General features: G+C 38.2%; 1 protein-coding gene across 1 annotated transcript in view; it reads left to right on the top strand.

The window, feature by feature from the left end:
- Nucleotides 1-10,023, top strand: part of NR1D2 (nuclear receptor subfamily 1 group D member 2) — a 28,480-nt gene extending 18,457 nt beyond the window's left edge. Inside the window, exons 7-8 of the mRNA XM_070433323.1 lie at nt 1,790-2,000; nt 6,618-10,023. Of these exons, the coding sequence (XP_070289424.1) occupies nt 1,790-2,000; nt 6,618-6,814 (408 nt within the window). The 3' untranslated portion in view covers nt 6,815-10,023. The remainder of the gene's footprint in view (nt 1-1,789; nt 2,001-6,617) is intronic.
- Nucleotides 10,024-12,582: the final 2,559 nt, after the last annotated feature.

Here is a 12,582-nt window from a genome sequence, read left to right as displayed (position 1 = left end):
CATGGCTTCCCTATTGCTCTGAGGTATGAGAAGTCTCAGGACTTGATTGGAGCTCACTTGTGCATTATTCTGAAATGCAGGGTGGGAGGTGGGAGGTGGGAAGTTGATGTCTGGTGGGTGAAATCTTTGATTCGTGGGAGTAGGGAGCCATTTCTCCATAAAAGTCCCACATGATTGAGCTCTTAGTTTTTCTTTCCTTTTTTTTTTTGGCTCTTAGTTTTTCTTAATAAGTGGTGGCTAGCGCAGTAAATGTTGCTAATATCTGCTCTCTTTGCTTCCCTATTCCATTTCCTTTTTCCTTACTTTTGTTTTCACATGTGCCAGTGCACACCCCATATAAACTTTTACCTTAGGCTCTATTTTCTGGGGCACCTGGACTAGAACAGAGAAGAAAGAAGCCTTGTTCATGAATGAAATATCTATGGTTTATTAAAAAATAACACCTATAGGTTAGGATTTTCAGTTTAAAGGAAAACATTACACTTAAGATTTAAAGCCACAAGGTGTGTCAGTGATCAATTCACCTTTTTAAAAAATTGATTAAAGTATTACATATCAATTCAACCATTTTTGAAGTTAAGTAACTACAGCCCAGAGAGGTGAAGAGACTTTTCTTGGACTACCAGTAAATTCGTAACACAGGGCTGGAACACAAACCCCCAATTTCATGTCTTGGGTTCTTTCCGCGGTGTGAGTTGCCTTGGGATTGCTGTATTCTAGCACTACGGTGTCGGGTGAATTTCCCGCCAAAATATAAGATGGCGCGGGCAATTATTTAGGTTTCCCGCGCAAAATCAGGGATTTTTATGATACCTATTACCCCAATGGGTATGAAACGGTTCGCATACGCAGGTAGGTATCTTTGTGAACGGCAAACAAACAAATATTTGGTAATACGCAGTTACAATCGCCCGAGTTTACACGTTTCCCGCACTCCACCGCAAATCTATATGAACCGAGTTAAGACGGCTCCCGCGGAGTACGCGCAATTCACGCGAGCCGACTTAACTCGTTTCCCGCACTCCAAGTGCTAGGTAGCACCATCTTCATAGAAGGCTCGCCCTCTTTTGGATTGTCTTGGGTAAAACAAGTCTTTGCTTGGGAGCATTGCAAAGAGAAGGTGGTCAGTGTTCCGCTGATGATGAGGGAAGTATGTGACAGATGTCACCATTTAGTATAGTGGACGGCGTGCTGTGGGTAAGCAATGGTTGTCTGGTTTGGTTCGGATTTTGATTCTAACTTGGTGTGTAGACCACTTTTACTGTAATAGTTGTCTTTGTATATTGTCTCTTTGGGCTATGATTTCTTGAAATGGTCTAATTAGAGTTCATCTGTTGCATATGCCTTGGCTGCATTTGATGTTTTGATATTTCCAAGTGTTACTGCATTGAAATATTGCTTTTTTATTCAGAGCCTAGAGACTGTGAGATGTACTTGATAACTTAAAGAGTTTCTTTAATGCCTTTGGCCAAGGCCCAGTTTCAAATTTCTTGGCATTATTGCTTGCTTTAATTTTGTATTTGCATTTCAGAATCTCTATTGATAGAGTATCACAGGACTTAAGTATTTTGCTACTGGTTGCTAGGAAAAAAAAAAATCTCCTTGGAATTTTTACTGCTTTGGTAGAGAATTTGCCTTAAGGAAATGATTCTGGGTAAAATAAACTCAGTTTTTCCTTTACAGCTTTTTTATATGTAGAATGTTTTTAACTGACTTGAATACTGAGGTATTTCTTAGCACTGGTATTGAACTTCTTCAAATATACCTGAATCTTTTTTTCTTTTTCCAGGTTTTAATGGTACGGTTTGCTTCATTATTTGATGCAAAGGAGCGTACAGTCACCTTTTTAAGTGGAAAGAAGTATAGTGTGGATGACTTGCACTCAATGGGAGCCGGGGATCTGCTGAATTCTATGTTTGAGTTTAGTGAGAAGCTGAACGCTCTCCAGCTTAGCGATGAAGAGATGAGTTTGTTTACAGCAGTTGTTCTGGTATCTGCAGGTAAGCAAGCTGGTTCAAAACTGTGCCACACCTAGAATATAATGACCAACTGGAGAGAAGGTAGCAGTTAACGAGGTTGTGGAATAACAGCTGTGAGAACTAAGTAGAGAAGCTGTAAGTAACTGGGACAACAGAAAGTCAGTGTAACTTCTTAGGTAGAGGAACGATCATGCATGAACAAAGTGATGCTTTAACATTACTTCTGCATTGTTATCTGGGTGGATTAGACAGGCGAGTCATTAGAGCTGGAGAGTCAGGTGGAGAGGCTGTTGAAATAACTCTAGGTCTGAGGCAGTGGAATGAGCACTTCTGAAACAGGTTGTGGCAGAGGCGGTGGAGAAGGAGGACTACTATATCCAGAGAAACTTGAGGAAGAAATGAAGGCAGGGGATGAGGCAGAGCTCTGTGCTAGGAACTCTGCTACTACCGTCATTTGTATTTTCCACCAGGACCATAGTTTTTATTTTGTTTTAATCTCCTTTTGAAAAAGCCTCGTTCTGTTTCTTGCCCATAAGAATAATCTGAGTCCTTTGAAAAATTGAAAATAGTAAGGATGAAATAAGGGTGATAATATCACTACCAAAAAGATAACATTAGGAGTCTCTTGCTATCCATTCTGCTCTCTCTGCATTTATCCACTTGCTTGCTTATTGATATATGTTATGTAAAAAATGTTGGATCTAGCCCTAACCCGTTTGGCTCAGTGGATAGAGCGTCAGCCTGCGGACTCAAGGGTCCCAGGTTCGATTCTGGTCAAGGGCATGTACCTTGGTTGCGGGTACATCCCCAGTAGGGAGTGTGCAAGAGGCAGCTGGTCGATGTTTCTCTCTTATCGATGTTTCTAATTCTCTGTCCCTCTCCCTTCCTCTCTGTAAAAAAAAAATCAATAAAATATATTAAAAAAAAGAAGTTGGACCTATTAAGTGGAAAACTTTAGAAAAGAATATATGCATTCTTGTTTTTCTTATGTTTATATATGAAGATATACAAGAAACACACTTACATGCACAATTCCGTGCATTTTAAAATAATATGTTTTCACTTAAATATATGATAGTATTCATGTCAAATTTAAATCTTTACCACTTATAAAGGACTGATGTTATTGTTAAAGCATTATCTAGACAAGAAAATAAAATTCAGGAACTACCGAAGAGTATTAAATGAAAATTCTCTTCTTCCTTTTGCTACTCCGAGCCTGTTCTTCAGAGAACTATATTTCTAACCATCTTTCATTTTGATTGTCTGATGGTTGCCCACCCAACTCTAAATGCTATGCTTATACCTCTTTTTATTTACTAGCTATAACTGATAAGTAAAAGTATCCTCTCACTTTTCCTCTCAATTTTTACAAATTTTACTTTTTCAGTTACTGTATTGGTTTTATTTATAATTTCAACATGCCCACATTTAAATATAAATTCTCACCCGAGGATATTTTTCCTTTGATTTTTTTTTTTTTTTTAGAGAGAGAATGGAACGGAGGGAAGGAGGAGAGGGAGAAGAAAGTGATAGAGATAGAGATAGAGAGATAGAGATAGAGAGAGAGATAGAAACATCAATTGAGAGAGACATATAGTAGACCAGTTGCCTCCCACACTCCTTGACGGGGCTGGAAATTGAACCAGATTGTGTGAAATGGCACCAGTCTCTTTCAGTTGAAGATTAGGGACCGGCATGTAGGTATGAGACCAAGGCTCATACAGATTTTAGTTGTCCTCATAAGAGGTTTTTGTTGAAGGAATTTAACTTCCATCCTGTGGGAAGAGAATGTGCATAAAGAGGAGATTTGGTGAGGAGTACAGGCTTGGGGAGGGAAGCAGCAGCAGCCAAGGAAGTAGACGTTGGATGTGTCAGAGTTAAACTGCATAGTGTAGGATTTAGTGCATCATTTAGAAGATGAATTTCCACTTTAGGCTGTATATTCTGTTACAGTTTCTAGAGGGTTATTGTTTTACGATCTAGCTAGATTTGTAGTTAGGTTCTTTGGCCTCTTAATCATGAAAACATGGTTTTAGAAATTGAGGTTTTAGAAAAACGTAATATGATTTACATCATTAGTTGTAGGCATCCATTTCCATGAAGTTCTGAGTTGTATAGAGAAGCATAGGTGATCCAAACACAAAACATTCACCAGAAGACAACCACTTCCTATACTCAAACATCCTTCCCCACTTACTGTTTGTTTCTTTCTTTGCCCATCGAGATTATTTTGCTTGTGGGGATCACTTTCATTCTTTTCCTGTTGTTGGTATTTTAAGTTACTGATGATATAATGCAAACCAGTTACTTTTTTCTGCCAAAATATGAGCTCTGTAAAGGAAGGAATTTTGGGTTATGTCCACTGCTAATTCTTTAGCACCTATCGCAGTAACCACCTACATTCAATTAGAGTTTGGTGAATGAATTAATAAATTGCAAGGATGTTAAAGAAAACAGTTAGTTGGATATTAAAGGCAGCGGTAACTTGTAGAAGCATTGTTAAAAACTTGAGTTAATTTTGCAAAGATGACCCTTATGGATTGTATGGCCAACATCAAATGTCAAGAGAAAAGAGGTCTTTTATTCATTGAACAATTTTGTCTGACAAATTATGACACCCCCCAAATAAATAGTCAACATTCATTTGTGTGTTTTTTCTTAAGAATTACCGTATAGTTCAAATCGGTAGTCACCAATTTGTTTCTTTTTCTATAAGAATTAGTGCAGCCATAACCGGTTTGGCTCAGTGGATAGAGCGTCGGCCTGCGGACTGAAGGGTCCCGGATTCGATTCCGGTCAAGGGCATATACCTTGGTTGTGGGCACATCCCCAGTAGGGGGTATGCAGGAGGCGGCTGATCGATATTTCTCTCTCATCGATGTTTCTAACTCTCTATCCCTCTCCCTTCCTCTCTGTAAAAAATCAATAAAATATATTTAAAAAAAAGAATTAGTGCATAGTATTGATAATAATCCAAGTTTATTAAAAATATTTTCATTATTTTTTCTGCATTTAGAGTTAAACTGTTTTTCCTTTACTATTATTAAATATTAGTCCTTGTTCTAAGTATTTGTATTGCAAATGGCTTTTGAAGCTATCAGTTACAATGGAAGACTTCCTTAATCTCCTTGTAAAAAATGAAAAAGGGTATAAATGACCAGAGAATTTTGTTTCCTTGGAGAAGTGTTTTTCTTATTAATTAGAACTCCCTATACTGGAGCCATTGACTATTTCTTGCACACTACTGCCTCCTATTGTAAAGGGAAGAAATAGCCCTCGATGATGAAAAAAGTCAATGGGCAAACAACATAGGTTTGGCTAATTTTAAGATACTTTTGTTTTAAAAGATACTTCCTTTTATTGCTAGTTTATTAAACCACTTATTTATTATTGGTATGATGAGCTTAATAAACAGTTTGCTTAATGAAAATGCATGCAGGTTAATATAGGCATTAAAGTTGCATAGTATATTAGCTATCTATTACTGTACAACAAGTGACTCTAAAACTTAGTGGCTTAAAGATGTGTACATTTATTTCCCACAGTTTCTGAGGGTTAGGGGTATGGTGTGGCTTAGATGTGTGCTCTGGCTCCAGGTTTCTTAGGAGGTTGTAGCCAGCTCTGGGCAGGGCTGCGATCTCATATGAAGGCTCTACAAGGAAGCGTCTGCTTCCAGGCTTATTCACAGGGTTGTTGGCAGGATTCAGATCCTTGCACGATGTTGGACTGAGTGCCTCTGTTCCTTGCTGGCTGTTGGCTGGAGACCAACCTCTGTTCCTTTGCACTGGGCCACTCCGTAGGGCAGCTCCCAGCGTGGCATCTGGCTTTGTGAGTGCCTAAGATAGAAGGTACATTTAAAAAAAAATTTTTAAATTTAATTAATTTATTTAAAATAATTTATTTTTAATTTATTTTGATTATTTTTTTAGAGAGAGAGGGGTAGAGAGAGGGATAGAAAGATAGAAACATCGATGAGAGAAAGACATCATCCATCGGTTGCCTCCTGCATGCACCCCTACTGGGGATCAAGCCCACAACCCAGGCATGTGCCCTGACCAGGAATTGAACAGGTGACCTTTTGGTTCCTGGGTTGACGCTCAACCACTGAGCCACACCAGCTGGACAAGGAAGCTACAGTTTTTTTGGTAATCTAATATTTTGTTCATTAGTGATGAGTCAGGAAGTTTAGCCCACTTAAGTGAAGAGGGATAGATACACAAGGACAAGGATACCAGGACGAGGAGGTCACTGAGGCTCTTTTAGAGGCAGCCTACCACACATGGTAGCATGCAAATGTGGGTATATTCCATATGAGGTGCAATTATATTTCTGAACCGCACTGTTCATTTTGTTTTGCCAATTAGCAGTTAAAATGAGCAGGTAGCATCTCATTTTTTAAAAATCAGAACCTCAAGTATTAAGTGTACCAGGTGATACATATCTTTATAATACAATGAATAGCTATAAAAATTTGCCACTGGGATTTAAAAAACTGTCAGTTATCTTTTGCCTGTGTTCCAATGTATAAAATCTTGTTTTGAATTCATTAATGCAATCGATGAACAAGAATTATGTGTAATTTGAATGTCGATAATATATCCTCTCCTTATTTCTCTATTCCTTACTCTGCATTAGATCGATCTGGAATAGAAAACGTCAACTCTGTGGAGGCTTTGCAGGAAACTCTCATCCGTGCACTAAGGACCTTAATAACGAAAAACCACCCAAATGAGGCCTCTATTTTTACAAAACTTCTTCTAAAGTTGCCAGATCTTCGATCTTTAAACAACATGCACTCTGAGGAACTCTTGGCCTTTAAAGTTCACCCCTAAAGGCTTCATTTATTTAACATGAACTGAGTCATATTAACTGTACATTTGTGCTAAAATGCTTATTTATATGTGTATACTGTACCATATGTGGAGATAGGAAGGCCTTTAAGAAACACAAGATTGTAGGCCATCTCTTTGTCATGCAGTAGCTGTTTGGATTGAAATTTTTTTCAGCTATGATTAGACGTTGACCGCATTTCCCTGGTAGACCAATCAGCTGTGTCGCACTTAACTGGAGAAGTTACACTGAATTATAGTTACACTGAATGTTAGACTTTTTCATCTGCCAAAACCAAAAACCATTTTGCTCTCCCTGTGGTATAAATGTAACGCACAGTCCCAAGTATATGAGGACTTAAAAGTTAATCCTTTGTGGTGGAGGTTCTATTGTAGGATGGAAACTTGATTTTACCACAAGACTATTGGATCTGGTGATTGGAGACTTTGTAGGTGAGGAGATTTCCCTGTCTATTTTACTCTGCCACTGTTAAAGTGTATGATCCTGGGCAGGTTGGTTGGTTGTGGGAAATGAGAATTGACAATGTTTCCAATGCCTCACCTCACAGAGATTCTAAAAAAATGTCTATAAAGCATATTTACCTCCTGGGAGATAGGCACTATGTAAATAAGGTAAAATTTTTGTTAGTATAATTATTCATTATAATATTCTTTTCTGATTTGTAAGCATTTCTTAGAAATGATTTCATAGTCCACACCAATCTATTCAGGGTTCTTGCATATGTGTGAGGTATCATCCTGGCACATATACACACAAAATTTATGGGTACATCAGATACATAGTATGTGTACATAAGATGTATGTGAATGTGGTTATACCTATATTTCTTCACAATATTTTAAACTGTGAAGAACTTTATCATACAATAAACTTAAAAGAAGAGGTGTCAAAAGACCCAAATTAGGTGCATTTTACCTATTGATGACATAACCATTGCTTTAAATGTTTAGACAGTAGAATATTGAATTTATGCTCTATTTTTGTTTAAGCAGCACTTAATGTAAAAATGCAACAGGCAGTCGAGTCCAAATTTCAGAAAATCTGTACTTTAGAGTTCACCTTTGGTAAAAGTTTTGGTTCAAGGGAATAGTTGTTTAAAAGTTTATTCAGATTCTTACCTTGAGCTAAAAAAGGTAACATTGCTGCCCCTTATACACATGCTGCAGCTTGATGATAAATAATATTTTGATTCATTCTGAAGAACCAGTCAATGTTTAAGAAAGTTGTTTAATATGTTGGTGTGTGTGTGCGCGCGCGTGCACAAGTGTGTTCTGAGTCTACTCTTCCCCCACTAAACACTACAGGGATTTTATCAAATTAGATTTAATCTATAATTAGGAAAATCATTTAGTATGTGACTTACAGGTTTAGAAGTGGTATAGTCAAAAACATTTCATTCACCTTTTTTGGGCTATATTAAATAGGTAAGATCAACCTTTTTATAGAAGTAGGAGAAATAGCCAAAGTTGAGGATTTTATGTGTTTTTCTGTTTCCCTAGAAAATAGCAACTAATTGTTTTTTTTTGGGGGGGGGGAGATAAAGATTGCCTTCTATATAATTTTTGGATTACATAAATTTTCAAAAATGAAAAGAGCCCACTTTACTATACTCAGCCTGTTACTTTAATGACGTGAGCAGAATGCCTTATTTTGTAATCTTGTTTAACTTGTTGCTGTGGGTACTTGAATTCCTGTGGCACTGGTTAAGTAAGTTAAAAATAAAGTTAAACCCTCTCATTATTAAAGAGGAAAGGTGATGGTGATGTCTATAATACAATATAAACCATAATTGTGATTTACCTTAAATAGGTATGACTCTTATGGGATATACAGTATAGTTTTGTGAATTCTTTACATGATAGCATTATCTTTTTATAATTTTTCCCCCTGAGATAAATACATAGTTTTCTTCTATGGGGAATAGAAACAGCTTTTTGAAATAATACTGAAAACCTCAAAGATCATCTTGATTCTTAATTTTTGCCTTTTGCATAAGTGGCTTTATAACATGTATCTTTAAAACAATTACTAAGTCTTTAGGAATGTGTAACCAGAACTGTGTTAGTATTGCTTATAAAACCTTAGTTAGGTTCAATATCTACATGTATATGTCGATGTATAGGTATGTAGATTTGCATTTTGTCTTGTAAAATTTTATTTGAATGAATTCTTCCTGTAGGTAATGGGAAACAAAATTAATAATTCATGTGCCACTCATAGCATTTCTATATTTGAAAATAGCCCAACATTGAAACTTCTAATTCTAAAATTAAACCAGCAGCCTATTACAAGCACATTCTTTGATTGGGTCATTGGTTATAAACTTACTAAATGCAGAGAAGACAAACTAGTTTTAGGAAACTTATGAGTTTTAGGAAACTTCTGAGTCGGTGGGACACTGTTGATGAATTAATACTGTACTGTATGAATTAAGTGATGCTTTAACTCGTGATTTTTACATTTTAAAGTTAAAATATGGGCATTATGTCAGCACACTTAAGGGCATTATGTTAGCAAGCTAAAACTTTTTTTTTCCCCCTGTGCTTTTAATGTGTCTCTTTATATGATCTGAGAAGAGGATTCAAGCTTTTAGAGAGAAATAGCTGAGGGAAATGGGTAACATCTTCTTGGAATGCAGCTTTTTCTTATGGCAATGGTTTAATTACAGATTAAAAAATTAGAAGGATTAAGTGTATAGTTTTCATATCAACATTTCAAGAAATTACCATTGTAACTTGATAAGATATGAGTTATTTTATGTAAACATCATTGCAAGGCAAGGTGTAGAAGCTCAGCTAGATTTATTACTGTGCACGAGAGTAAGTACCTATCTCAATTATTCTTTTTCCTTTCCAATATAAAGTTTGCTGAATGTACAAGAAGAGTTTATTACTTAGGATATAGAATTTTTTTTAGGGGTTGGGGGGAGGGGTTCTGTCAAGAAATGACCTATAAGCAAAGATTATCTTGATTTGATCTGAAACAAAACTTGAAGTTATTCTTGGACTAACATGGAAAAATAAAATGGCTATTGTTTAAAAAAATGATAGAAATATATTGTTGACGAGATATGAATTAAGTTTATTTTCTACAAACTGTTACTGATGAGGACATGGGTAAAACCTTCCATGTTTCTGAAAAGTAATCTGTACATGGGGGGGAGGGGATAATAAATATTATTTCTAACCAAGTGTGGTTTTTGGTATCTTTCTATCTTGATGTTTTTGTAAGACCATTTATAATTTATCTTACACTTTTCCTTGAACGTAGCAGGATCTCTTATGTAAATCTTTAACTTAGCATAGGGGAATGTCTGTGTAAAGCTTTTTTTTTTTTTTTAACAGTTTGACAGCTTTTAAATATATATTTTTATTGATTTCAGAGAGGAAGGAAGAGGGGGAGAGAGATTGAAACATCAATAATGAGAGAGAATCATTGGCTGCCTCCTGCAGACCCTGTACTGGGAATTGAGCCTGCAACCCGGGCATGTGCCCTTGATGGGAATCGAACCCCGGGACCCTTCAGTCCGCAGGCTGACGCTCTGTCCACTGAGCAAAACTGGCTAGGGTGCACATTTTTAAAAAGGTTTTAGAGTTTGTAGAGATTCCAGCAAGGATTGTTTTCTGCAATGCCAGCTGGTAGTGGCTCACTATAACTGATAAGGCAGTCTTTCTGGGAAGGAGTTGGTGAGAGGAGGGAGTGACTTGATCTAGTCAAGAATCAGTCTCGGGAAAAAAAAAAAAAATCAGTCTCGGCCATGAATGGGGTAAGGTGCCTCAGCACCTGCCTCCACTCCTGACCCCCTTTCCTTTCCTAGCGGCTGTGGCCATGCTGGGGAAGTAAAGGCAGTTACATAGAACACATTCTCTGTGTTTGTTTCCCAGGCAGTAACGTCCACCATTTTTCTGGGGATACTAAGTGATGTTGGGTGGAAGAAAATAGGCTTCTTGTTTAAATAAATTGGGAAATGCCAGGATAAACAGGGTCACTGAGGTGTCTTTATGTCAGTCCTGTTCTCTGATGGGCGAATGTGCATTGTGAATCCTTTGAGGTAGTGTTCAGTGGGATGCAGTATTCCCCAAACTTCCTCCGCTAAATTACCTCCTCCCCTCTTCTCTGTGCTAAGCACTTCTTGGGGCTGCTTAGAAGGGGTGCTTCCAGGAGAAAAAACTTTGTAACCTACTTTGGGAGTTGATCACGATGTTGACCATATTCTGTGGGTTGTTACATACATTTGTGTTGTATTTTGTCCCCCGTTTTCTACAGTATAATAGGAAACATTGAGCTCTAAACAAGTGTGTGGTGGATGGGAAATAGGTTAAATTCCTTCTGAATCTGGAAACGCTGCATGAATAGGGACAGCCAATTCATGGATCTGGTTTTAGTTTTTACACTCAGTTGGGCCTGTTAAAATTTTGACATTAACTTTCTTAATTGTTAGTCTGTCTAAAAGTGTGTTTGACAGCTGGCCAGTGCACTAGCAGCCATGTGAGTTGCTCTTCACAGTGGGAAGTGGTTGCCCTGGGGTGGTTTTTCAGACACCAGAGTATCAGGGCCACTTAGAACAACACTGGGTGGCATGTGTGTAGTAGCGGGAAGGGCAGTCTTGGAGGAAGCGCGGAACCTCTCCAGATGCTTTCGGTGGGCACGTTCCCCACGTACCTGACAGTCAAGACGGACTCTGGTGACCTTGACCTTCACATACCACTGATTTCCAGTAACGGCCTCAGGAGAATCTAAGCAAGTGATGAAAGATGACCAAGTCCACATCCCATCACCAGCGCCTCAAACAAGAAAGCACGGGGAAGGTCCTCAGTGTTCTAGTGGAGCCATCATGGTGTGCGTCTATCTCAAAGGGCAGAAATAGTCGGCGTGGCACTTCCTGCTCGTAAAAATAACAGGTCCCCAAAAGGGTAGGAAGAATTCCCTGTCTTTTGAGATTTAAATATTCTCAACATTGAGGACGGAGGATACCTTTCTAGTTGTGATTCTGCTTTTCAATGACCTTCAGGAGGTCCCTTCACCTTGCTGGGTTCAGTTCCCTTATATAAAGTAAGGGATTGGACTGGATGCCCTCCAGCAACCTTCTAGGGCTAACAGTTGTGATACGATGATATGTAAACAACACAGTTGAAAAAATTATAGAACGTGTTGGGGGTGGTTGGGGGTCAGAAACATGGTTCCCGTAGCTAAAGGTTGACAGATCACCCTTGTCTTAACCTGGTGTGACATTGCACACAGCTGGCCATCTGCCCATGGTCCTGGTGGTGTGACTCCCTGCTCCTTTGCCCCTGCCTCAATGCTCAGGGCTCCTGGTACCTTTACTCAAGGTCACCTCTCAAGACTGTGGGACAGGATGTGTGCGGGCAGGGGAGTTGTATGTAGGTGAAACTGGGGAAGGTCAGAAAACATGAGGGACGGCAGGGAAACCCCTGGCTCAGTGGCACTGAGCTCACCTGTCAGTTCTCCAATAGGTCCTGAATTTTTAGGTGAACAGTTTATGCTCAAGATGAGCTCTTTCCTGCACAGCAGCACCTTCTAATTTCAATCCTAACAAAAATGTCAGTTTTTGTAGTAAAAGAGTGTAAAATATTTTAGAGTTGATTCTCTCATTTCTTCCCCTAATTCTTTTTAATTCGCTCAAGGAAGTCAGGAACATTTTTGCCATATAAAACCCAAACATTCAGACACTTCCAAGACTCATAGCTGGCAAAGTCAAAAGATTTTTATAGTGAACACCCACTTATAT

This window comes from Myotis yumanensis, unplaced genomic scaffold (assembly GCF_028538775.1).
Source record: "Myotis yumanensis isolate MYYU_CA2020_CCGP unplaced genomic scaffold, mMyoYum1.0.hap1 SCAF_14, whole genome shotgun sequence".
NCBI lineage: Eukaryota > Metazoa > Chordata > Mammalia > Chiroptera > Vespertilionidae > Myotis > Myotis yumanensis.
This window is presented reverse-complemented; position numbering and strand designations above follow the sequence as displayed.